Here is a 25,138-nt window from a genome sequence, read left to right as displayed (position 1 = left end):
ACGACGCATAAGTTCCTTGATAGCCTCTACAATTTCCCCTTCGGTGAGTGTGTACTCTGCTGCTCAGAAGTAGCATCTCCCATAGTGACGCCCCCCTGTCATGCTTTTAATGCCCTAACGATGGGGTGGTGCATACATCACTCTATACCCCTTCCGCTCTACCCCACTCTATGCCCCTCCGCTCTACTCCACTCCACTCTATGCCCCTCTGCTCGACTCCACTCTATGCCACTCCGCTCTACTCCACGACACTTAACTCCACCTCACTCCATGCCTTTCCACTCTCCTCCACTCCCTCTTCGCCACTCCACTGTACAGCACACTACTCCACTCTATGCCAACTCACTCTATGTACGACACTATGCCACCCCACTCTACAACACTGTGCCCCTCCACGACACTATGCTCCACTTTATGCCCCTCCACTCTATATAACAACACTCCACTCCTATCAAGTGGTAACCCCCCTCCAGTCTACGACATTAGCATTGACAGATGATTTATGTGTCGCAATGTAATTCAAAAAGGAAATCAAACTCCTCTTAATTTACGGACACTTTGGATGAAATACCTAAGCGTTCTTCGGATTTCATCTGTTTATTGATTGGCACTATGTTATACAGCTACTGTTTTTAAATAATGACCTATGTTATATATAAGGCGCTCTTTGTGTAGCAGGATCACCTTCAAGCTCCTCACCCACGCTCACAAAGCTCTCCACAACATGGGACCAGCGTACCTCAATGAACTACTCACCTTCTACACCCCGAACCTCCAGCTTCGCTCCACTGACCTCGCCCTCGTCCCCCGCATCTATTGAGCGACCGCCGGCAGCAGAACTTCTCCCACCTCGCCGCAAAAACCTGGAACACCTTCCCCATCTGCCTACGACAGACCCAGGACCTGCTGGCCTTCAGGAGACTCCTCAAGACCTGGCTGTTCGAGCAGTAGCATCATCCCCGCCCCCCCCCCCCCTCCCTGCCAGCGCCTTGAGACCCTCACGGGTGAGATGTGCGCTCTACAAATGTACTGATTGATTGAAATCAATAGCTGTAGGGCAAGATTATCCTCTTTCATCCCTTTTACAAAGTGCTCGAACACCATGTCGTATAAAGGTCACACAAAAATAAATATTTACGGCTTCTGAGTCCTTTACCACTGTGCTTGTCACTCAAGCACTACCTTGCTTCGCGCTCCTTCGGCTCCTCTGGACGAAGAATCCAATTTCAACTAAATAGAAGCACGTATAATCTGAGCCAATCAGAAGCCTACGCTACCCGTAGAGCGTCACAGACGCCCGAAGGTAATCCTTGTTTCACAATCCGTGCGCGCGCAAATTGAGTTGGCAGTCCCAAACCCCTACCTCCAGCTGCCAACCAGCCCACCCCCCTAAAAGGGTTTGTGTGACGTGTTAGTAACCAATGACCGGGCAGGCGGAGTGGGTGAGGCATAATAGGCGGGGCTCATAGGCCTGTGGGCGGTGCTTGTAAGTGGGCGGGTGCTCATTCACTGTCTGTAGCTAGGTTTAGTTCGCTCTTTCAGCATGGCAGAAGGGGAGGCGGACGGCGCGGGATAACGTGAAGAAGGGTGAAAACAAATCTCACGTGGAGAGGGAAGAAGGGAGGTACCGGGAATCAGGACAAGAGAGGGCACTACGCAGAGACCGCGACCCAGGAGGTCAAGAACAAATTAGGACGCTGGAGAGGGCGGCGAAAGTCAGCCACGAGTACAGCAGTTTATACCGGAAAGAAACAACTAGTAGTAAGTTGGTGACGTTAAGAGCATTGAAGGAAAAAATAAGACGCTTTCCCAGGAAAAAGGATATATCAAGAAAAAGAGGAGATATTCAGACTACCCCTGTCAGGAAAGGTACAATAGTCAACGGGGAACTTCATTTATTAGAAAAACAGGAACCCGTGTGAAGCCTACCACCGAGTGACAACAACCACAGCTTTTCACAGGCGAAAACCAGAGATAAAGGTATCATTTGGATTCACGGAGGAATTTTCATCCCTCCCGAGGGGGACAAGTGTTCACAAAGTTAAAACTGATACCTCCTTCCTTCAAGAGTTACCCCAAACTAGATTTCCTCCCGCAGGTGACCACTCAAACCTTGTATGTGCCAGACTTCATTACGAGGACTCCTAACTTTCCTGTGTGACACAGTTATAGAAAGACAGGCCTTCTATTCCCCACGAGTAAGCCTCCTAGTGCAGACACACAGTACTCCTGCAAGGAACTCCCTCTGCCCCCTTCCACAGAGAAGACTTACAAAATCTATTCTGCTGAGAAGGTAGCACAGAATAATCCCTCCACTCTTAAAATTGAAACAAACTACTTTACAATGGCGATGAGTCGGCACGCGCATTTATAAAGCGGACACCTAGACACAGGGGGCTTTGGACACGTGCGCTACAACGTCCTTTAAGCAATTCTCACATCGCAGCTAGTCTGGTATTTCCAGTCGGGGTTAAGAGTGGTTGAATCTGGGAGAGACGAGGAAAATTGCCGAAGCCCCAAACTAAGAGGTGGTGAGTATATCATCCCCCTCAACGGAGAGGTGGTGTGTTCCAAAGGGGTGATGCTAGATTCCCAAGAGAGAAGTGGGTATGTGAAAGACAGGTGACCCAAGTTAAAGGTGAGCCTAGTCAAGAAATGGAAGTAGAATTTCCATTATCTTTGGTGAGCATTCCCTCAGTTGGACCCCAATCCCCCGGGGTGAAACTTAGAATATTGGGAAGCTGTGTAGAGGCAGTCTTGGATAGCCCAATAGTCACTGGTAAAGACAAAAATGACCTATTGCTTTATAAAGGGACAGGTCGTTGAGTGATTCCTAGTTTTAGAGGGTGGGATTTCAGGCCTCAAGATCCCAAGTGGATACAAGTATTGGGAAGTAGAAGCCCTTGGGTACTAGAAACAGATTAATCCAGAGAGCCCATCACTGCGCTTGCGAGGAAACTGGCTGAACTCACAGGAGTGGTTTCATAGACAACTCCTGCTGACATCACCACCTTCTGTTTTCTCCTAGTTTGTGGGCGTGTCCAGCTCCCCTGGGAGTGGCCGAAGATTGGTTTTGGGCAGAGCATGGACCACCAGATCCGCACTCCAGCAGCACACTGCAGGAGGAGCTTCCATCTCGGCCACGGAGGCTGAAGGTTCAATCTTTCATTCAATGCTCTTGGCTCGGGACCTGCTTCCCTGCTGGTGTTCGGTTGGCTTTGACTTGGTGTCTGAAGAGTTCCACTCCCTGGAGTCAGTGATAGAATCTACTTCCATCCTTGGATAGTCGATTGTGGATGATAAACTAACGCACCATTTGTGACTATTCTCCCTGGAACGAGGCTTGAGTTTTGCTCATCCGTGTTCCCCACCTGTTTGACTTGCAAGTGCCCCTCCCTCCTTCCCTACCCTCTCACACTGCTGTGAGACGAAGATACCCTCTCACATTGCTGTGAGACGAAGACACTTTAGCTCATTTCATCTCTTCTTGAAGTTAAGGACAGCCAGCCCAAGGGTGCAGCCATGGTGACCAACAATCTGCATGACGCAAAGCGCCAAGAAGCAGAGAAGATCATGGAGGAAGGTGGCGACATGGCCTCCCCGTTACCCAACGGGGCCGCCACAGAAGACCCCGCACAGCTCACCCAGCTCTACGGCAGGCGCTGGGCCATCGTCTTGCTCTTCAGTGCCTACTCCTTGTGCAACGCCTTCCAGTGGATCCAGTATGGCATCATCAACAACATCTTCATGAAGTTCTACGGCGTGAGCGCCTTCTCCATTGACTGGATGTCTATGAGCTACATGTTCACCTACATCCCCCTGCTCTTCCCGGTGGCCTGGCTCCTGGACAAGAAGGGACTGAGGGTCATCGCCCTGGCTGGCGCCGCGCTCAACTGCGCCGGAGCCTGGATCAAAACAGCCAGCGTGCGCCCGGACCTCTTCGGGGTGACGGTGCTGGCGCAGGTCATCTGCTCCACGGCCCAGGTCTTCATTCTGGGGATGCCCTCGCAGATCGCAGCCGTCTGGTTCGGGTCCAAGGAGGTGTCGACAGCCTGCGCCGTGGGCGTGTTTGGAAATCAGGTATGTGCGCGCTGCGTGAGCCCTGCTCGGGTGGGGGCACTGTCACACACTGGGTCAGCCATAGGTGCTTCTGTGCGCTGTGTATAGCGCTTATGGAATCGCCTCTAGGCACGTCTCTAAGGTGTCTGTCGCCTCTACTCTCTTCATTTGTGCACTGTATTTGCGCGCTGAATTTCTTCATTGTGTGCTTTCGTTTTGTGTAGCACTTTACAGCCCAGCTTCATTGCTCTTTGTGAGTTGTTAATAGCACATCCAGAATCGTCAGTAGAGTGTGTGATGTGATTTGTAAAATTCCTAATCATCCTGCATGAGTGAGTTCTCTTGCACAGCGCATTCAGTCATCTAAGTGTTTTAATGAGAGGGCTGTGTTTTGTAAAGCTCACTGAGAATTAAATCACATCTAGGCACTTGAGTGAGTGGATTGTGTTGCGCAAACATATCAGACGACGTGTATACACATGAATGTTGTGAGTGCAACTCACAGTGAACTGTGGAGCGACTCGAGGCTCAATGAAGTGTTTCTGCTCCCGGTGTGTTGCACGTTCAACAGGCCGTAACTGGAGGAACAGGTGTTTTTGGAAACTAAAGGGAAACCGTCTAATGGAGGGGGGTAGCGCTATCAGTTGAAAAGCTCTGTCGGAGGTGCGCCCACTACCACGACTCTGTGACACCCAATTATCCGATTGTGCGGCCGCACCATTTTTCGCATAAATTGGATTTGCCACATTTTCCACATAATCCATCATCTGTTGACCAATCTGCAGGTTTAATCAGAAACATGTTTCTATCTCAAACGGCTCAAAAGTTACTAAAAGTGCAGCGACGCCTGTTGCTGCACAGTGGAAGGCTCTTTGCAACAATTGACTGGTCACCTTTCTGTGCTACTTGTTATTTTGGGTGGTGAACTGCTTCTTATGAGGTGCAACCAATGCCCAGTCAGTGTTAACCAGTATAAACAAAAATGACAAAACAATAACGTAATACTATCACAAAAAATGCTGCATTCCGCCGCATAATTGTTCTTTTCTTGCCGCATAATTTAATCCTCCCTGCACATTATTTGGACTTTTCCTGCTGCATAATTCCAGTGGCTTTGCCCGAGGGGCAACGAACCCCCCTCTCCCCCTCCCCCCCCTTAGACACTGCAATGCCAAGCAGAAACAACAAGATTGAATTTACCTAGAAAGGTCGGGGTGCGGAGCAAATGGCTTGTGAGGGGAATGGAGGACAAAGCAGAGACGTTGAGAGTAGGCACCCGGCAGGCAGACGTCCTGAGAGCTGCTGTGTGCACCAACAAGTTGTTAACCGCACACGAGTGTCTGCAGCAAAATATGCTCCTTTTATGTGTCGGTGGTAATGTCCGAAGGGGTATATTGTATAAAGTTCCGTGTAGATGGCAAGATGCGAGTCTTGTATTAGTGTGCGTGTATGCACTCCACACTGTCCTTGCAAACTTGTTTTACAGCTGTTTGTCTACAGTTATGAACATGCACGCTTTGCATTCTCCTTAACGAGCTGCCGCCTGTTGTTGATTGTGTCACGTGCGTTACTGCGGTTTCTTTAGTCTAGCGCTTCAGACAAACCTCCTTAAGGATGTATTTGTTTAGTGAGCGTCTGGAGCACAGTGCCCTCTAAGAGTGTGCGTAGCGACGAGAGAACAGGATTGGCCAGTATCGGTGTTAGAGGAAACCTATAGAGATGGAGGTAGGTATGAAGCGATGGCTTCACATTTCATACATTTGAATGAAAATAAATTAACTACTTTCTCTAAAACCAACTTGGACTACTGTGCTGTGTCATAAAAAGGAATCACCCTATTGCAGAGGTCTTCAAACTTTAGGATGCTGAGACCCCCCTGTCAACATTTTCAGGCGTAAGGACCCCCTCCTGACTCAATTTCTAAACCTGTAGGCAGGGCTACTGGAATTATGAGGCAGGTGAGGACCAAATTACGTGACAGGCTTGACCAAATTGTGTGAGGAGAAAATGTAAATAATGTTATGTGATGCCGCGTATTTTGGGATAGGATTGCTTCATTATTTTGACATTTTGTACACACAGTAACCCTGAGGAAAGATTTCACCCCATCAGTACCAGTTTATAACCAAAATACAGAAATTAACATCCGAAAGATGTCTAGTTAACCTTTGGATGGGCCTTCCACTCCGCAGGAATACGTGCTGCCACATTAGAAGCTCACCTGACCCTGGACGGGAGTAGCAGGGGTCCCTTAAAACCCTTGCGGTCTTGTGCAGAGTTGAGCAGTTTACCCATGCCGCTTTCCTCTCACCCCCTCCCTTCCATCCCTCTCTCAATCCCGGATCCCTCTCTCACTTTGCAGGCCAACTCTCCCCATTCAACCTCTCACTTCACCTTTAATCACCTTCTGCCATTCTGTCTTTTCACTGCCCTCCTCTCTAACAGTCTCTCGCATTTATCTCATGGCTTCTATGGCCCGTCACCTCCCGTGCCCCTCAGCACTTCTCATTCACCTAAAGTCTCTCCAATCAAATTTGTGTCTGTTTGTATCTTACACCTTTCCAGTCCCCCCCATTCATCTTTCACATCTCCCCTTTGTTCTTCCACACATTCTTGAACCAACGTCCCTCTCCCTTGTTACCTCCGCACCAGTGCTTAATTTGAGCAAGTGGTTTCCAGTGCTCCGCACTGGCACCTAATTGTGCACACTGGCACTTTGACAGTCTGACACATGGTGGCTCTGTCTGTGTAATTTAGATATGAGCAGAACAGCTGTTTATCGTTTTCAATGTATATTGAATTAATAAACTCCTGACACCCATGCCATTCTTATAGCTTTGGGGGCTTGAAATAGTTTGAATAGTCACACTTTTTTTTTTTTTAACAGAGTTTTATAAAGCGCGAACTTGACCCGAATCGGGTATCAGAGCGCTTTACATAGCACCAGTTGCATTACATGAGGACACATTCATTTTTTTTGGGTTAGGCACGGGGAGATTAAGTGGTTTGCCCAGAATCATAGAATGCTCAGCATCATTGCTGAGACTCTAACCAAGTTCCCAGATTCGAGGACGAACGCCGTAGCCGTTGGGCCAACTCCTCTCCCATAACACTTGTACAAGTGTTATGATTGGTAGTTGCATAGGTATTGTCATTGGCTGCGCAGGCAAGGCAATGGGTGGGTGGTTAAAGTTGCAGTGGCCGACTGGTGAGGGCCCTTGAAATGTTGTATTACAAATTAATCACTGCTCAGCAACCACCTCAGTACAGCAAATATAAATAGAAAGCACTTTTAATTGTGTTTCAGGGCTGCCTCAATGATCCATGACTGATCAATAAGGGGAACAAAGACAGAAAAGTCACATACCAAATGAATACATATTTTTTTTATTTATATCTCTATTTTGTGTCAAGAGGAGGTCTTTGCAGGCTCTTTAAACAACACACGGCAGGCATTTTTCTTTTGGCAGCCCTAATATATATTCCGTTTCATGAAATGTATTCTCACACTACGGCAGTAAATATAAAATGCAACTGTTAGGATTAGGCAGAGTGGGGGCCCAGGGGGTACTGGAACCAGAAAAAAACGAAGCCTCCATAACCAGTTGACAAAGGTATGCAAATGGTCTTTAAAGACCCGTGAAAAACTCCGAGATAAGACTCCAGACACTGCCCAGCCGAGCCCACAGCAGCTCGAGCTGCAGCAGCCCTGGCTGAGACACACAGCGGGGGAGGAGGGGGGCTGAAGCCCTTGTAGTCCATTGCACTTCTCTTTCATCCCTAAGGCCATGAATAACTATTTTAATGAATCCTGTGTTCACAGGTTATCTTGTACGTTTTCGTACCATACTTTATTGTTAATAGTCACAAGTTGCAGCCTCACACTGACCTTATTGGGCGATCCTATTTTTGGTTTCACTAAAACGAATTGAATGTTACCTTCCGACAATGTGAATCGAGCACCCAAGAGTGATGTTTCACTTGCACTTTGTGTGGCAGTGAAACATTTTTTCAATTAATGAAAGGCATTTCCTGGAGGAAGTATCTAATTAGTAGCATAATGTGAGATGATTGATAACTTTAAAGCTCTTCGGTATTATGGATATATAATATCGATGGTAATAAGTCATTGCGGGTTATTCATTTTATCACAAAGTTAGGAATATACAGGACGCGTAATCGGCTTCTTTGATCCCGCACACCTGTCACCTTCTAAATCTGAAGCATGCTCCTGCTTCGGGGAGAATGAAGACGACAGAAGTAATTTGGGCAGAAGTGTGACCGGGAATGCGCGACCCCCTTTCTATCACTCTACCCCCCCTTCCCCGGGGGTCGCGCCCCACAGTTTGAATACCCCTGCCCTATTGGCTAAAACAGACTGTTTGGAAGGGAGGAACATATGCTTACACCCCTACTCCTACATTTCCGACATTTTCTATGTGATGATAGTTACAGTGTGAAAATTGCAGGAGACCCGGGAGGGACTTTAGGGAGGGACCCTGAACGTGGTTGTTAATCGACCAGCAGTAGGTTGGCAGCATCCCCTTGCACTGTCTGCTCGGCGAAGTTATTAATGCATCATTTGCTCTTCAAGATACCCCACTGGCGTCCCTCTGACCTGTAGCAGTCACATTGGTGGCCAGTGTGCCTGCCAGAAATTCACCAAACTGCACCAAACCTTTGATTTCCCTGCACTTAGCTGCGTATTTGGGGAACATGATACACATTCCAGCGAGGTAAAGTGACCTACAGGATATGCGTTAAAATCCTGGCAAGGCCTACTCGGACTTCCATCTCTCCGAGGTCAATAAGTGGTGCACGAGCAAATTGAATAATAGTAACACTTATTCACATTTCTCACAGACGTCTCACTTTTTACAGCGGGAACAGAAAGTTCTTATCCTAATCCCAGATTAGCAAAATGGCGGTAAAGCCTAGGATTTGGCTTTACTTCACTTTTATTATTGGAGGAGTTTTGGAAAGAGCCAAATAAGTCGCCATGCCACAATTACTTATCAAAGTAGGAGGCAGAGTCCAGAATCCAGTGAAAATACTTTGATTTTTGGGAATGCGAAGTCAGGCTCCATTCGATGTACTGGTTTGTTTAAATTCTTAATTTGGACAGTTTGCACTCACAAATCAAAATAAACCAGATTCTTTATTTATGTCAAAATAGAGCTTTTTTTTATTTAGCCTAATCTAAAAAAACTAATATTTTAAGAGTGAGGGTCAAAGCAATGTAATATTTCTTAGCATGTCGAGTTGTAGTTTTCTCCTCAACACAACTAAACAGTGCACGTTTGTTACAGCTTTTACTGCACTAGGGGAGAGTTTAGCTTTCAATCAATGAGGAATTTATATAGCACATCTACTCACCGGTAAGGGTCTGAGGGGAGGCTGCTGATCCATCTGGGTGTGGAGGTTTAGTCAAAGAGCGAGGTCTTGAGATCCTTCTAGAATTGGGTCAGCGAGGGTGATTGCCTGAGCTGAGGTGGAAGGGCAGGCTGTTCCAGGTCAGTTTTTATCATGAACTTGTAGGAGAAATTGAATACTAAGAAGCTTCGTGACCCGACCCCCGCGCCTTCACAGCTTAACCCCTTGCCTGCTCATGACGGAACCACCACGTCATGAGCCACGGGCGCCGCGTGCTCATGACGGAGTGGTTCCATCATGCTGCGGCCACGCGGCACTGATTCCCCGCCTGTGCGGGCGAACAATGCAAGTGGGCGGAGTCGTGACGGAACCACTCCGTCATGAGCACAGCGCGCCCGTGGCTCATGACGGAGTGGTTCCGTCACGAGCATGGCGCCGCCGCTAACACCCCGAACCCCCCCAGCGCCGCGGCAAAATTCGTGCCGCGGCGAAGGAGTTAAAGTGGGGGTGATGTTGACAATTATAGTTATTTATGAGCCTGTCCTGTCTGAAGCACTGCAGACAAAAGCTCTTAAAAAATCTAAAGTAAAGAAAAATAAGGAGTTCAAAGGTTAGCCACAGCAAAGGAAGTAGGAGAGGGAATGAGCGAGAGGGTTGGAAAGAAGAGCAGAAAGGACGTTTGAAAATGAGGAAGAATCTTTGGATGCAAAGGTAAAAGGACTGATGGATGGAAGGGTAAAACAAGATTTGCATTGGTGGGTGAAAGAAAGTGGCTGGAATGATGAATGGGTGGATGGACGAATGGATGGCTGAATGGGAGGGTGAAAGTATAGATTGGTGGATTGATAAAAGGACGGCAAATGGATGGAAGGATGGATGGGAAAACTATGAATGTATGGTTGGACGTGTGAGTGGAGGAATGGACCAAGGCTGTAATGATGACGGAGAATGTGGTTGGAATGGTGAATGGGTGGAAACATGAAACAAGCATTGGCATAGCCAATAGGTCTCGCCTTTGGGACCTTATAAGTGTTTAGTTATCCAGCACAATATTCTTGGTGCAACAACATCAAGTACTGCATGGCTAAACACTTATAAGGTCCCAAAGGCGAGACCTATTGGCTATGCCAATGCTTGTTTTTCCAGATTTCAGCTGTGAACGCAAACATCCATTGGGAAGATGCAGTCGAATTTTCCAAGATTAATCAACATTTTTAACATAATCTAGCACCCGTGGTGAGGAAGGCGTTCTAGTTCCTCAGGCTCGGGCTCCTCTATCGCGGCCATTGCCGGCCACATACGCGTTGTCCTTACGTGGGGGGAGGGGCTTTAGTTGCTCCCAAGCAAGGAGAACAGCATTTAGGAACCAGCGGGCAGGAGTTACAAGCCTACTGGAGAAAACAATCCCTTGCCTAGTCTTAGAAATAGCCTGATGGCTGCAAGCCAACATGCTTTCTAAAAAGTAAACTGGACCAGATTGTGGAACAGGAGAAGAAACCATGGAGAAATCACAGAAAATTAAAGATGATGGTCTCCATATATTTTCCAGAGAACCCCAGACTAATCAATCGCTTAAAGACCCTTCTTTAATGTACAGAGTTTTGTGAGAAAAAAAAGGAAGCTTAACATATCCTTTGGTTCCTTCAATTGAATTCTGTTTGTTTCGTCAGTTGCCAGTAGGTGTGCTTAATCAGAGTGAATGCTCTTTGCAACTTTTATTTTCTGATGCTAGTTTGTTTGCTTAGGCCCAGTTTGCGTTGTCTGTATGCTGCAGCAGCGGCCTTTTTACGTACTGTACATGCATAAACTGGTTTGCATGATGCTCAGTTCCTAATCATTTGGGCCTCTGGTGGTAACCTGTTTAGAGATAGCCTATAAGCAAAAAGGACGTTTAACATATAGTGCATTAACTATGTATTTGCAGAGATTGTTACATGCGCTCTCTGCCCCCACACAGTTGCTGGCGCTAGCTCAAACGGCATTGCCCATCTGCTGTGAGATATTAGAAAGTGGCGCCCAAGAGGAGTGTCAGCACTGCTATGTGCCATTGACATTTATTGCATTTTTAGGCTGGAAAAAAATCTAAACTCCTCTTGTCAGTTGCTCAAAGGGTTCTTGAAGTCTTCAGAGAAAGGCCACTGGTACTGATGTGTTGGGCTGTAGCACGTAACTGAGCAATGATCGTGATCATTTAAGGCGTAGTTTTGGGCTGACAGGCATCCTAAGTAGTTAAAGAGCTGGAGCAGTGATATAACAGAACACAATAACATAAATAAAAACAAAATAACACATCCTAACAGGACACAATGCAAAAAACAATCACAAAATAACGCATACTATCAAGTACAGTACAACATATCAATTATACAGCACAAATAAACTAAATTGAAACTACAGAACACATCACAACCAATAGAACAAATAAGCAGAGATAGTCTTGCCACATATTGCCACATATTACCACCTACACAAACCTGCTTTCATAATGTGGTGGTAAAAGACGCTTGCACCTAGCAGCTGGGTCTTACCAACAAGGCCATGAAATAGCGTGAGTCTAAATGTTTAGTGATGCGGTTGGTTGTCGGAGAAAAGCAAGCCGTGAGGCCAGCAGCAGCAAGTGACTGAAACGAAACACTATCTTAATGTACACATTTTGCATCCCAAAAGAACCGTGGCCTTTCTGCTGCGCCTGAACAGTCAGATCAGCGGGAGCCAGACACAGACGGGCCTCTGATCAGCAATATTAACCTTTAATAAGAAAGTACCGATATTTTTCCCGAGTTTGCAGTGTGCTGCAAAAGGCATTCTGTGTAATGAGAAATGGATTGCTTGATGACTTGGTGCATCCCAAAACACGTACACGTGGAAAGGCAGACATTTGTTTGACTTTTGGGCCAGTGCTAAGCAGCAGTAATTGCCTCCAATTGACAAGCATTGAGCCATGACGGCTTAATGAGATAAGAAAGGCAGGTGCGCGCATGCACACGAGCGTGCACGCAAGCTTTAGGCCAGGAAAGCTTGTGGGTAGCACTTTTAAAACCCCCTTACTAAAAGTCGAGTAAGCAGCAGTACATGAGCTGCTCTAGGCTCGACCTAAAAATGGATGGATGCATGAAAGGCTTAAAGGCTGGTGAGATAGTTGGATGGAAGACCGGATGAAGGGACTTCATCTAGAGTGGGTAGAGTTTGCTCGCATCACTCACATGCTTCAGAGGGATGGATCAAAGCGGTGGGGGGGTCATTTTCTGACTACTCCCTTGAGTTGAACACAGCTAAGGAACTTGGTTGAAACAATCCAATTCATAAGGAAATTATATGTTACATAAAATGTAAACCTCAAAAATAGGTCAAACACAGTGGGACCTCTGCCAGGTATGAACTTTTTAATATAATGAGGACGAAAGAGGCGCGCGTGTTCAGGGACTACCTGTCCCAGAGGCATAGGGGGCAATGGGAGGAGCCCCGTTCACCAGGAACAGTTGGGAACACTTTTGTGGTGCTTTATAGCGTTAACCAGGCATCCACCTGTGCGGGAAGTGCGCACTCGGGTGCTAGGAAGAGGTGGGAAGGGGCCAGCCCCCTTGGCTTGTTCTGCTGGTTGCTGTCTAGATTGTTCAGCAGTTTCTTTGGGTGTGTGAGGCGAGTACAGGTACATTCTCCCGTCTTCAGCTGGTTTTTATTGACACGTGATTAGAGGAATTGCCACTGACTTTGGCCGTGATTGGGTGTCACTAGGGCCCACGGTACATTGACACTTAATTTATCTTGGCACCGGGTGGGGAACAGCAGCAACATCTTCCTAGAGGCGCAGGCATTCTTCTGCTGGGGAATTTTTCCCTGATTTAACAAGTTCATCACATCATTTTTTGTTTGTATGGTGTTGTGTATGGTTTGTGATGTGCCTTGCTCTATTTGTATTTGTTGCTTCTTGGTTTAGCGAATTGGTTTCTTCCTCACCTAGTATTGTGCTCTTCCATTCGTTGAGATTATGGATAAGAGAAAAGCTCCTGCCGCGAAGTCATTTTCACCGCATGCTGCTCCACGAGTCTCTACCATCGAGGACTTCTTAACTTAAGCTTTTAGGGTGGTTTCGAAAGAGATTCAGTTGGCTGAAAAAAGACTGTCTCTAACAAGGGACAGCCTGCCTCCGACCTTTACTCGTTCCCCCTGCTGTTCTGATGGTCCCGCCAGGTTGGTGGAGTCGGGTGGCATAAGTAATATCAGAGGGTCGGAGGGTGATCAGGGTGGACCCCGGGATTACAGCTCTGTCTGCTAGAGGGGGGGATTCTGAGGGTTAAAACCAGGAACCTCCGCTCTTAAGCCTTATTGTTAGTTCCGGGTGTAAGCGGAGGAGGTGTGCGGCAGCTCCTAATCAGAGAAGCATTTTAGTTAACGCGGGGGCTCAAACTGAACTATTGTCATGTTGTCTCCAGCGGTCAGGCCCCTCTAATGATGAAATGCTGTCTGTGTTTAATGTGGTCTTAAATGCTAAACTAGGCCCTATGCTTTCTAGGCTAGTCCAGATTGAATGTTGAGTCTCGCTAATCCTGACCATGAGAATAATGTTGCAGTTCCTCAGTTAGTACAGTGTACCTTACCTGTTATGACCAATACTTCTGATTTAGCCCCATTACGTAGAGCCAGTGTGCCTCCCAATGACTGAGTTTTTCAATCACAGCCCCTAAGCCAACCAGGAGCTCAGCAGGTGTCCTTTCGGTTCCTCAGGGTCAACAAGCATCTAGGGACGTGTTTATCCCCCATGTGGCAGCCCCTTCTCCTTCCAAAGCAGGGGTGGAAATTAACCTGCCCCTCGAAGAGACTCCATATGTGGTGGTTTTGGGGAATGTTCCCCAAGAGATCAATCCTGCACATGAATCCTTTTGAGTTAAAAAATAAAGTGGTACACTGGCTTAACCTGCATTCCAACATGGGCTTTTTGATTCGATTAACATGGTCCAGGGGGTTAGCTGGTTGGGCCCGGATAGTAAGAGGTGGGCAAGGCATTGTGTGGTGGTAAACTTCAACAAACCTACCATTTCTGCACGGGTCTTGGCCACCCTGAGCTCACTTAGGGCTTCCAAACCAACTAGCATTAAAACACTCCCTCTGGGTTTCACCTAAAAGCCTGAAAAGGCCTGTTGTCCTCTGGGGAACCAGGTGTGGCAGGATTTCCGAGGTAGTTTTTCATCTGCCCTGTTGATGTCTCCAGCCCTGAGTTTATTGAATATATTTGCCCCCCTAGTAACCATGTGTAGTGTGACTGAGTACCCCAGTCTCACCTCTGTTACCCTCCCAGGCCTTCATCTTCCCCTGAGGTCCTTTTGGTTAGCAATTCAAACGAGCTGAAGCGGTTAGCCTGGAATATTGCGGGATTATCTGCAAAGTTCAAGGGCCTTAACTGAGTACAGTTTGTCAAGTCTTATTAGATCATCTGCCTCCAGAAACCCTGGGAGCAGAAAAACACCTTTTTAGAAGGACATGACACCTATTCCAACCCCCCCCCCCCCCCACAGAACCCTCGGTGGTGGTGAGGGCGAGTGGAATTATGTGAGTATGTAGTGTATCTTGAATGGGATGCGCCATGCTGCAAGGGCTGATGATATCCATCCTTGGCCTTCAATATTGGTTAACTTTTACAATGCAACGGCTGGGTCAGGTGGGGTTTCTAGCCTCCACTGTTTATGCTCTGCTATTGATTCCTTGTCAGAGCATGGCGTCTGGAGGGAGATGCTAGTGAGGTATTTCAGCAATCACCTATGTGATTGCCCATTAGCGTCGCCCACAATTAAGCCCAATTGTATGTTCGACTAGGGGCTTCATATGGCTATGGGGGGTGTGGAGATTAACACTATTTTAGGCATCTACAACCTTGTTTTTGCATTGGAGAAGCTAGTTAACTCCCCCAACCCACTCATTTTTCCAACATTTAAAGGGAAAGGTTGCATGACAATTATAGATTTTATATTTGTATCGGCTCCTTTGTTCTTGCTTAATATTTATCTTTATCATCCATTGCCCTTTCAGTGATCATAGCCCCCTGTCCCTAATCATTGATAAAGTAACTGCCGTTAGACCATGGGGCGACGAGCAAAGGGGGGCTCTCTTGTTGATCAAGCCATGAGACTCAAATGGTCACAGGTGAAACTGTTGCAATATAAAGCAGCCCTTCTTTCAAGTTGTGAGCAGGGGAGATCCACCTGTTTGGACCCAAGACCCCCGGATAGTGCTGTTTTGTCATCTTTAGCGGATATTTCCCAGAAAGTTCTAGCATTATTGTCTGTTCCTGTGATAAATGCTGGATCGCAGAATCCCAAATGGTTTGATTGTGTGTGTCCAAGGGGCCTCCGTTGTCTGAAGACCGCTCTAAAGCAAGCTCCCAGAGACGGGGAACTCGTTGCCTCTTGTCTGTTGGCATACAAAAAGGCCTTGGCCAATCGTAAATCTATTATATGGGGGAAAAAGCTTGGGAATAGCTAGGCCAGGGCTGTGAGCTTAGAGAGAGCTCTCTTTTCTGGATTTTGATAAACACGCCCTATTTTGCGTAGGGAACCTGCCCAATTATATTACACCATATCTCAGAGCATAAATGGATTGTCCACTTTGAAGGGATCTATAAATTTTGTGTCGGGTGGAGCGAACAGGGCAGAAGCTGTAAAAAGTAGGATTAGTGTGGTTTTCACACTAGACGAAGCCTCCCAGTGCATGTGTGTGCTAATCGTGTAGCAAGGCCCCTGGACCTGACCAAATCCATCCCCCCTCCTCCCCTGATTGTTTCTGGATGATATTGAGATCTGGGGCCTAGTTTTGACTCTGGTCTTGAATGCTGCAGCTCGGGTGGGTGGGTTGCCCTCGCGGTCTACATCAGTGATCTTGCCAGTTTTAAGAAGGGGGACAAAGACCACCCCCAGTGTTACTGCTCTAACTCATTGATCTATGCATCAGTCAAAGTTCTGGGGAGAGTTATCCTAAATAGGTTGATGGCGTGGGCTGATGATATATTCTCAGAGGTTCAATATGGCTTCAGGCCCAACAGGTCGACATCTGATCAATGTTTGAATTTAAACTTAATTATCAACAAGTATACGGGCGGAATCTCCATTTGGCATTCATGGACCTTACGCCTGTCTTTGATAGGGTTAATCACACGAAGGTGTGTGTGTGTGTGTGTTTGCTTTTGCTGCAATGGGGGTGGACCAGAATATTGTGGCCTTTTTATTAGACCTGCACTCTGGCACCTCAGCATTGGTGTGGCTTTTTCAAGGTGCAGACCGCACCTGGCCTTTTTTCACAAGTAGGGGTGGTTGCCAGAGTGTATCCTTGCACCTTTTCAGTTCACCCTCTACATGGTCTGGAACAAGTCCTTCTCTGTCCAGGTAGATTGTCCAAGGGTGGAAATGAGATCGCTCCCGGTATTATTATGCGTGGACAATGTGGTTCTCATGGCCTGCACCGCTGCGGGACTGCAGCTACTATTGGACAAGTTTGTTGCCTTTATGAATAGTTTGGGTCTGGCAGTAAATTTTCCATCGGTCCAGTAGTTCTAGGAGATTTAAGGTGGCTAACCACACCCTGGCAAAAGTCTTGGCCTTTCCGTATTATGGGTTGATTTTTGATGTGAGCAATACCTGGAAGCTCCTGATTGATGGGAGGAGGTGCAAACTTTTTAAGGTCGCAGGGACAGTCGCCAGCTTTGCACGCAGTTTGCCAGGTATTTTACTCGAGATCTATCAGGACAAAAGTTGCTTTGCAGGTCCTGTAGTGAGGTATAGGGGTATGTAAAGACTGACAAAATTCAGACCGTCGAAAATCAATTTTTAAGACCGCTGGTGCAGGTCCCTGTGTCCATGAGAAGCTTGGAATAAGATATTTAGCTGACATGGTTACCCTCAGACCTTTGATGTGTCTTATTAAGATCTGGACCAGGGAGGGACTTAAATTGAACAGACAGATCTTTTCAGACTGCCTGTCCCTTGACCAAGCAAATAGAATTCCCTGCATCGCTTATGTGAAGGCGGCCTTTTCTAACCTAGGCTGGGCGGATATATTTTTGAATCCCCACTCACTGTCTCTTTTAGAATTGAGAAGGGTGAAGGACTTTTTTTTAGAGCCTGTATCTTTAACCAGAGAACAAGCAGAGAGGATGAAACCCGTAGTACGGTGACTTAAGCTTCCGAAAACAGTTCAGGGCCTAGAGCCTTACCTAGCCCAGGTATCCAATGTGGGGGACAGATTTGTTTTGGCTAGGCTTAGGTTTAACTTGTTACATCATCTTTTGGCATCACTCAGCGGCTGGTTTCATTTTGGCACCATGTTGCCCTGCAACAATTTGTCTCTTCAGGGCACTTTACGTTTTGAAAATGTTCTGTAAATAATTAAATGTGCCCAGATGGCAGTTTTATTATTTCATTGTAGAACTTCCTGAACTTTTCACAAGTATGTCCTGCACTTCTCTATTTGCAGCTGCTTCCTAACGGACATGTTTTATATATTGTTTCTTGGTTTTCACGAAATGTGCTGAGATAAAAGCTTTATAGACCCGGTTGACTGATGTATTGCTGCTAAAGTGGGGGTTTAATCTGTTTGTATTGCTGTTTGGTAATTACATTTAACCATTTGTATTTTCTGCACATGTTCTATGATTTATGTGCTGTTATTCTGCTCTTTTAAAGTTGTTTTCTACAACATATAAAGATATTATGAGGATGTGTGTATTCCGTGTAAAGGTAAGATCGGCATGTACTGAAGGCCCCTGGGTATGTTCTGAAGGCATCTGCACCAGCTTTGAGCCTCAAGATTCCTATGGAAGGCTGATGAAGCCGGTGTCCACAGTGAAGATTATCATCATCTTCCTCCTGCTGGCCTCCGTGGGAAGCACCCAGGCTGGAGCATGCTTCCTTCTCTGGGCTGTGGTCCAAGCACCCACATCTGTAGGTTGCTTGAGTACCTTTGCAATCAATCTTGGTGGGGGATCACTCTACTCCTGCATAGATGAAGAGCACCGATAGCCGCAGCATTCAGCACAAAGCTCTTTATGCATAGTCTAGGAAATCTCATGTTTTATTATGTTGTTATATTTGCCGGAGGGAAAATGACCAAAATGTGCATGCTATCCCCCATTTTAATGAGGAAACTTGTTATTGGCAATGGACCATACGCCTCTGCCATGTTGGCAGGCCGACAGTTTGCTCTTCCTGGTAGTTGTTGTTCATTTTGTTTGCCTGTTCCTGGTTAGTTTGCTTTCGGTCATTGTGACCACGTGGAGAAGCACACGGCGGCTGCTTTTGTCTGCTGCCAACTTCTGCAATCCTGCTAACTTAAAAGGAACGCGTGTAGTGATGTTTGTTTTAACTTTCGTTCTGGCGGGTACAAATGTGAAATATCCGTTTGATGAGCGGGGCATTAGCCTAGCGGGACCTCCGTTGCACACAGGGGCCCGCCTTGCAGCCATAATCCGTACTAGGCTCCCATTGGAAAGAAGTTTCCAACTCGGCCCAAACTGCAGTGAAAGCAATTACCCTACTCTGAACACCAGTGAAAGTAGTATCAAGGTATCGGAGCACTGCTTGGCATACCATATCCGACAAAGAAGCCAGTGGCATGATCCTCGCCCCTCTTACTCAAGCAATCAGGCTTGCGAGAGCGGCCCACCATGGACATGCCGCAGGTGATAATGTGAAACCAGAAGGTAGTGGGCAATCCCAGTGAGAAAGGAAGCATGCTACAGGACCTCCCATGTAGGCACAAAGAAAGTTGAGAATTCAAGCTAGACTGATTGCACCCAGGATCCAGGCCACCGAGGTGAACAAAGGGTGCCAGCGGGTGCATACATTGGAAGGTCGCCAGACCCCCAGTAGATCATTCTGTACTCACGCCAGCCCGTCCTCCGACTTTTTTTTAACACTAAACAGCATCATGGGACTTTTTTTTTTTTTTTTGAAAAGGTGAACATTACTATATGAAAGTACTAGTACACATAAAAGGATGGCAGTACATGAGAAATCATAAGGCATAAATCTATTTTCTATGTTACTTCCAATGCTGAGACGCCCGCCAGCCTCGCAGCACACGAGTGCAGGGATCGCTGATTACTGCGATTTTAAAATTATTTTCAGCCTAACCCTTTCCCCTGGCATAGAAATTGCTCTTGCAAAACAGTCTTTCCTGAAATGCAATCTTGTGATCTATCTACCTGATGCAAGCCTCGATTGTCAGCCAAAGAGCAAGTGGTTTCCTATTCCTCAAAACGACTGCAGATGGCATACACATGTTTGTTTTCAACACAAACTAGGTCAAGTGGAGCGCAAAAACACCTTTGAGGATTTGTATGTTTGGTTTCTGTTGCGATGTTAAACAACACATTACAGCTAGTTATCTTGGTGTAGGTCAGGCAATTTCAAATAAAAGCTTCAAAACAAACGCAAGGGCGTGGCTCTTAAGGGATGACTGAGAAACCGTGCAGGGGTATTTTGCAGTCCGATAGGATAGCCCTTAGCAACCCCTTTCATTTTAATCTCATTCACTTCTCTTCACTCCATCTGGTCAGCATCGAGTATATACACCCCGGAGATGGCCTTTCCACTTTGGAACTTGCTGGAGAGCGACCAGCGGAGAAGGGACCCGTCCACCTGCCTGAGGAGCTCACTGGAGGGGCAACTTCACTAATTCCGGCCCTGGTGTGGAGCGAACCTTCCCAGGGGCAGGCCTCGTCTGTGGAGCCATATTCCAATACATAGTAGGGAGACTGAAGCAGATTGTTTCCCAAAGTCGGATGCCCAGAAGGATATCATTCAAGTACTCTTCAAGGAAAGACTGGGGTCCCCTTCTCAGTTTAGGGATTGGCTCCCCTTTGTCAGTCGTCATCCTGTGGCTACATCCGCGTGCAAGATGCAAGACCCACGCGCTTGTGCTTGTCACACGCAAGTGGGAAATATTGCAGAGGGAAGGCTGCTTTTCTCCACCTAGGACTCGGCCACCTCTCCTCAAAGATCCTGCCACCAAGCCCATTCTTGGCCCCTCAGCCCACCCACTACAACATTACTACTTGCAAGCGGTCTTTTTTCGTACCTATGATCATGGTACATACCTATTCTCACTTTTTCACCACTACAGCACTTCTCATCTGCTTCCTCAGGTGAGTGTACCTCACCTCCAGCATGCTCACTGCCTTATAAGGATAGATCCGATTCCGGGCATATTTCGTTGGATTCCACAGAGACTTTGTGTTTAGTTTGTAGTTGCTTCTTAACCAGTTTAACTCTGGAATAGTCTGGTTCCCTGTTAGATGTCGTCGGTTGACGGTATTCCAAGTGACCATTTCTCTTCTACTGGGCATGGGTTGTGGTTTTTTTTTTTCTTCATTGTTACAGCAGGTAATATGCGAGATCCCACCTCGCCCACCTGTCTGTTCCACCGTGTGTAATCCTAGGGGAGAACCCTGGTGGGACTGATGCTGTAGCCCAGTGTCCTGGAGATGATGCTAATGATGGGGAAATTCAAACTGTAATGAATGGTTTCTCAGCAATACCCAGATGGTATGGACCTACGTTAAACTTGCTCTGAAAGCGTCTAATATGCAACTGTTTGTTTACAGACACAGCAAAATGTCCTATATGCAAGTTACATGTAACAAAGGGGCCAGGTTTCTGAGGGTTGTAACTTCATGGAGAAGCGCTACAACACTGGCTCTGCGAGGTCCCAGATAAATAGCAGCTAAGCGGCTAATGTCTGTGCTGCAACATGTCATGTTTGCAAATACTGTCACTAAACCCACCACCCAAAGGAATCGCTACAGCCACATCTATTATGGCTTCTAAGCGGTATAAGCATGTGGGATAAAAGTAATCTTCAGTCAAAAGTTAGGGAAAAATATAGTCTAATCCAACCTTTGGAAACTTCACGGGCCTGCATCTCAAAATAGCCAGGACCCAAAAGGGTTTTGGGCCAGGACCGGGATTACCCTAATGTTCCTCCAGGACAAATGGAAAAGGAATACGGGAAACATACGGGAAACCAAGGAGGCCGAAGGTATTTTCTTCTTTCATGGAAGACTGGGTATTGACTGGGGAAGTAATCCTGTGACATCCGCTGCATGCTCGTACACCACACAGACACAAGATCAACTTATTACGTGTTAGACTGTAAGACATTTTGCTTGGGTGATTCCATAGTTCTGTGCATAATACTGCCCTTCAGGGTCAGAGCAACACAGGGTCCAGTCTTCTGCAATGAAGATGCAGAGAACTCCTCAGAAGTTAATGGGAACTAAATTACTGTTGTTGGGGTTCCTTCCTGTATCCGGAGTTGTGGGACCTGGTGTAGAAATTGCTTAGTCAGAATGACTGCCACCTAAATTCAGGTGGCTGGTTAATCAATTCAAAGGCCACCTTTCTCCTCTTTCGACTCAAGTTAGCGGGAGCTAGAGCGTACCAAATGGTCTGGGATGTGTTTTACTTCTGCACATCAATACAGTCCTTTTACCCAAGCTCATGTTTCTGTGCAGATCTCCCCCTGTCCTTGTTTACAGAAAAGGGGGTTGGGCGACCTACCCAGCGTGGGGCTTTAGGGGCTCTGTTGTGGGGTAGGCTTTGGGCTGTGTACATTAGGAATCTAATGGAAGACAGATGAAATCAGTGGGGATCAGTGTATTTGACCTCTAGAAGGGCACAGACTATATTGTCGCTATAAAATACACAGGACAGGCACTGCATGATGCTCCGAACAAAGAGCACAAGGAACAAATGATGGACGGAATGCTGAACAATGCAAACATTCACCCCCAGTCGCAAAGATCAAGGTTTAATCCATCGTTCTTTTGCTCACCACGCCACCCCAGCCATATGCAAATCACTCTTGACCCTGGTTCTCATGGTAACAGTCCAGCCCGAACTGCCAAGCCAAGTCCTCCCTGGACTAACCAGCATCCTGGGACCGGTTTCGGGCATCACCCCATATCAGCCAGGCTAGCTTGAATCCAGTGGCGCACTGAGCAAAGAGAGCAGTCCCTCTTATGAGAGACTGGTTGGATTTCACCACGTGGCTGAATAGACACTTCTTGCAGGTATTTAATGAAAAAAGCGATTGATAACTGACTGCTACCAACAGTCAGTCACCCTCAAATGGTACCCCCTTGGATATTCCCTCACACTGAGATTCTAGAGTTCTGCTAGACTTAGCAACCACAGAAAACTTGGAGCACATCCAAGAGGTTCAAGATTAGAGTCTGGAGGTCGGACAAAATGCACGAAACTGAGTTAGGATGGCACGGTTTCAAAATGCCATCGGAGACTTTCTACCCAGCACTCAATATTAGCATAGTGGTCACAAACAGCCGTACTTTACTTGTAGACTGAGTGCGAGCCAAGGATGGAGAACCCATGTCCACATTGGCAATGGGGAGGTGTTATGAGGAGGGGGTTTGAAGTCTTCCTTCACTTCCCCAATCATTTCTGTAGTAATCAGCAAATTGTACGTGACTCATAGGGGAGCTGATGGAGGTCCACATGCAGATCTGGGAAGACCTCTTAAGCACTGGGCACATCTGGAACGAAGTGAATCTTCTTTGGTTGACGACGGAGGGATACACCCATCCCTGAATGGTCGAACTGAAAAGAAAATATTGAAAATGCGTGTGGCTTCAGTGGCTTCATGCTAGCGCTATTTTCAAGACCCTGGCGATTGAAACAAACTTCCTCGTTATGTTGCCCTCAAAAATTTAACTTTTCTTTTGACAAATATCTTTAAAAAATATATATATATATATATTTTGGCAAAGCAAATAGGTCTGGCATGGGATGTTTGCTTTTTGGCTTTGTCAACGTTTGCTTTGTTTGTCATGGTTTTTGTTAAACTTTTTATTGTTGGATCTGCTCGGCCCACATCGATTTAAAAAAAAAAAAAAATTACAAAAACCAAAAATATTGTTTTTAGTTCACAAATCGCTCATTGCCATAGTAGTCGTTGGCCCTAAAAAGAACGAACTACTTTGTGTGTGTGTTGGTGTGCTTCTTATGAAAGAGCAGAATGCCGTCACTCAAAATGAAGTTACCCAGTGGCTGTAGTAGGCTTCCCCATGCTGTATGCTAAAATGGGTGGAAGAAAAATGTTAATGCTTTGAAAGCAGATCAATGCTTGAAAAGGACTGGCTGAAAGCCACTATAAAAAGTGTTATTTATATAATTTTAGTAATATCAATAGATCTTGGCTTATGCCAGACCTAAAAACACAGTCCTCGTTTCCCACTGTTTATTAATAGGATTCACTTCCTCGTGACGCGTCATCGGGATATAGTACTTCCATACCTTTTTGGTTTTAAATTGGTTTTAAATTCCTTACATAATTACAGGTATATTTGAAGGCCAATATATCTTCCTCTTGCTAACAAAGCAAGCTTAAAAGTGTCATTTTCTTGGTGAAAATGTTTCCAGCCGCTTCTTCTGCTTCTGACTTGTTTCAGGAAAGGCATTTCTTGCAGATTACCAAATGTTTAAGAAAAATGTACCGAAGGGCCTAATCCCAAACAGAGCTGGGTACCAGTGCTTAATTTGTAAAATATTAAGTGCAGGTGCTCCCAATTTTTTAGGAGGCCACACCCACTGCCCCCTTCCCGGCTCCACCTACTACCTCCCATGACTGACGAAGTATTACACTTTCCCAACTAGACAAAACTAGCAATCTCGAACAGCACAGTGACAGACATCACTTGACTCACTCTTTAAGAGCTGCATTAGCAGAGGTGGTGCACAGTGCAACAAACTTTTTTGATGTCCCCCTCCAACCTCCTGCTCCACGGATTCCCTTACTACTAATCTCCATTGGTGCCCCTTATCTCTCCATAGTTCAGTTCCTCTCTCACAAACATTTCCTTTGTTTTGTAGCGCTGCTCATACTAGTGCAGGGTGCCAGAGCACTTTATACCACAGACACATTGTACGGAAAGTCATCCTACGAAATGTAAAACAAGCATTTACAATGCAATGGTCTCGGCAATATTATAGGTAGAGCTATTGGTATTGCTCATTATTTTTTAATCATTTTTGTCTCCCTAAATAAATGGCATTGTTATTAGTTTTTTTTTTTTTTGCATATGTGATACCTATTGCATTAGCAGAGAGAGAGTGAGATAGTGAGATAGTGAGATAGTGAGATAGAGAGAGAGTGAGGTATTGAAATAGAGAGTGAGGTAGTGAAAGAGTGAGTTAGTGAGTGAGGTATTTTTTGACGTAGTGAGATAGAAACAGTGAGTGATGTGAGATAGAGAAAGATTGAGGTAGTGAAAGAGAGAGTGAGGTAGTGAGGGATGTTGTGAGGTATTGAGATAGAAACAGAGAGTGATGTAGTGAAGTAGTGAGATAGAGTGAGGTAGTGAAAGAGAGTGTAAGTGACAGTGTATTTGTGAGAGAGAGTGAGGTAGTGAGATAGAGTGAATTAGTGAGTTAGAAAGAGAGAGTGAATTTGCGAGGTAGTGAGAGAGTGATGTAGTGAAGTTTTGAGAGAGTGTGTTGTGATATAGTGAGGTAGTGAGATTGAGATAGAACGCACTCTGAACATTTTGCTCCGTTTTTAGGTTTGGCTAATGGAGATGCTGACATGTTGTGCGGGGCGTACTTTCGATGTCGGGAGATATTAAGTAAGGTGTTTGGACCACTCATCTCTTCGATTGGTAGTTAAAACACTGCTGTAACTGTGGAGCAGGTCCCGCTCACATCTC

The 25,138-nt window shown here is 46.3% G+C and overlaps 1 protein-coding gene across 7 annotated transcripts in view; it reads left to right on the top strand.

Moving 5' to 3' along the window:
* The window catches only part of FLVCR2 (FLVCR choline and putative heme transporter 2), a 612,292-nt gene that overhangs the window by 95,421 nt on the left and 491,733 nt on the right, over positions 1-25,138 (top strand). Inside the window, exons 1-2 of one of the 7 annotated variants that reach the window (XM_085626720.1) lie at positions 1,528-1,761; positions 3,029-4,080. The exons of 1 other annotated variant lie outside the window; for it this stretch is intronic. In XM_085626720.1, the coding sequence (XP_085482846.1) occupies positions 3,523-4,080 (558 nt within the window). In that variant the 5' untranslated portion in view covers positions 1,528-1,761; positions 3,029-3,522. Of the gene's footprint in view, positions 1-762; positions 4,081-25,138 lie in introns of those variants that run through there. 5 more of the 7 variants (XM_085626716.1, XM_085626719.1, XM_085626717.1 and 2 more) reach the window with 5 other exon arrangements.

This window comes from Triturus cristatus, chromosome 9 (genome assembly GCF_964204655.1).
Source record: "Triturus cristatus chromosome 9, aTriCri1.1, whole genome shotgun sequence".
NCBI classification, from domain to species: Eukaryota; Metazoa; Chordata; class Amphibia; order Caudata; family Salamandridae; genus Triturus; species Triturus cristatus.
Note: the sequence above shows the minus strand (reverse complement) of the source record. Positions and strands in the feature narration are given on the sequence as shown.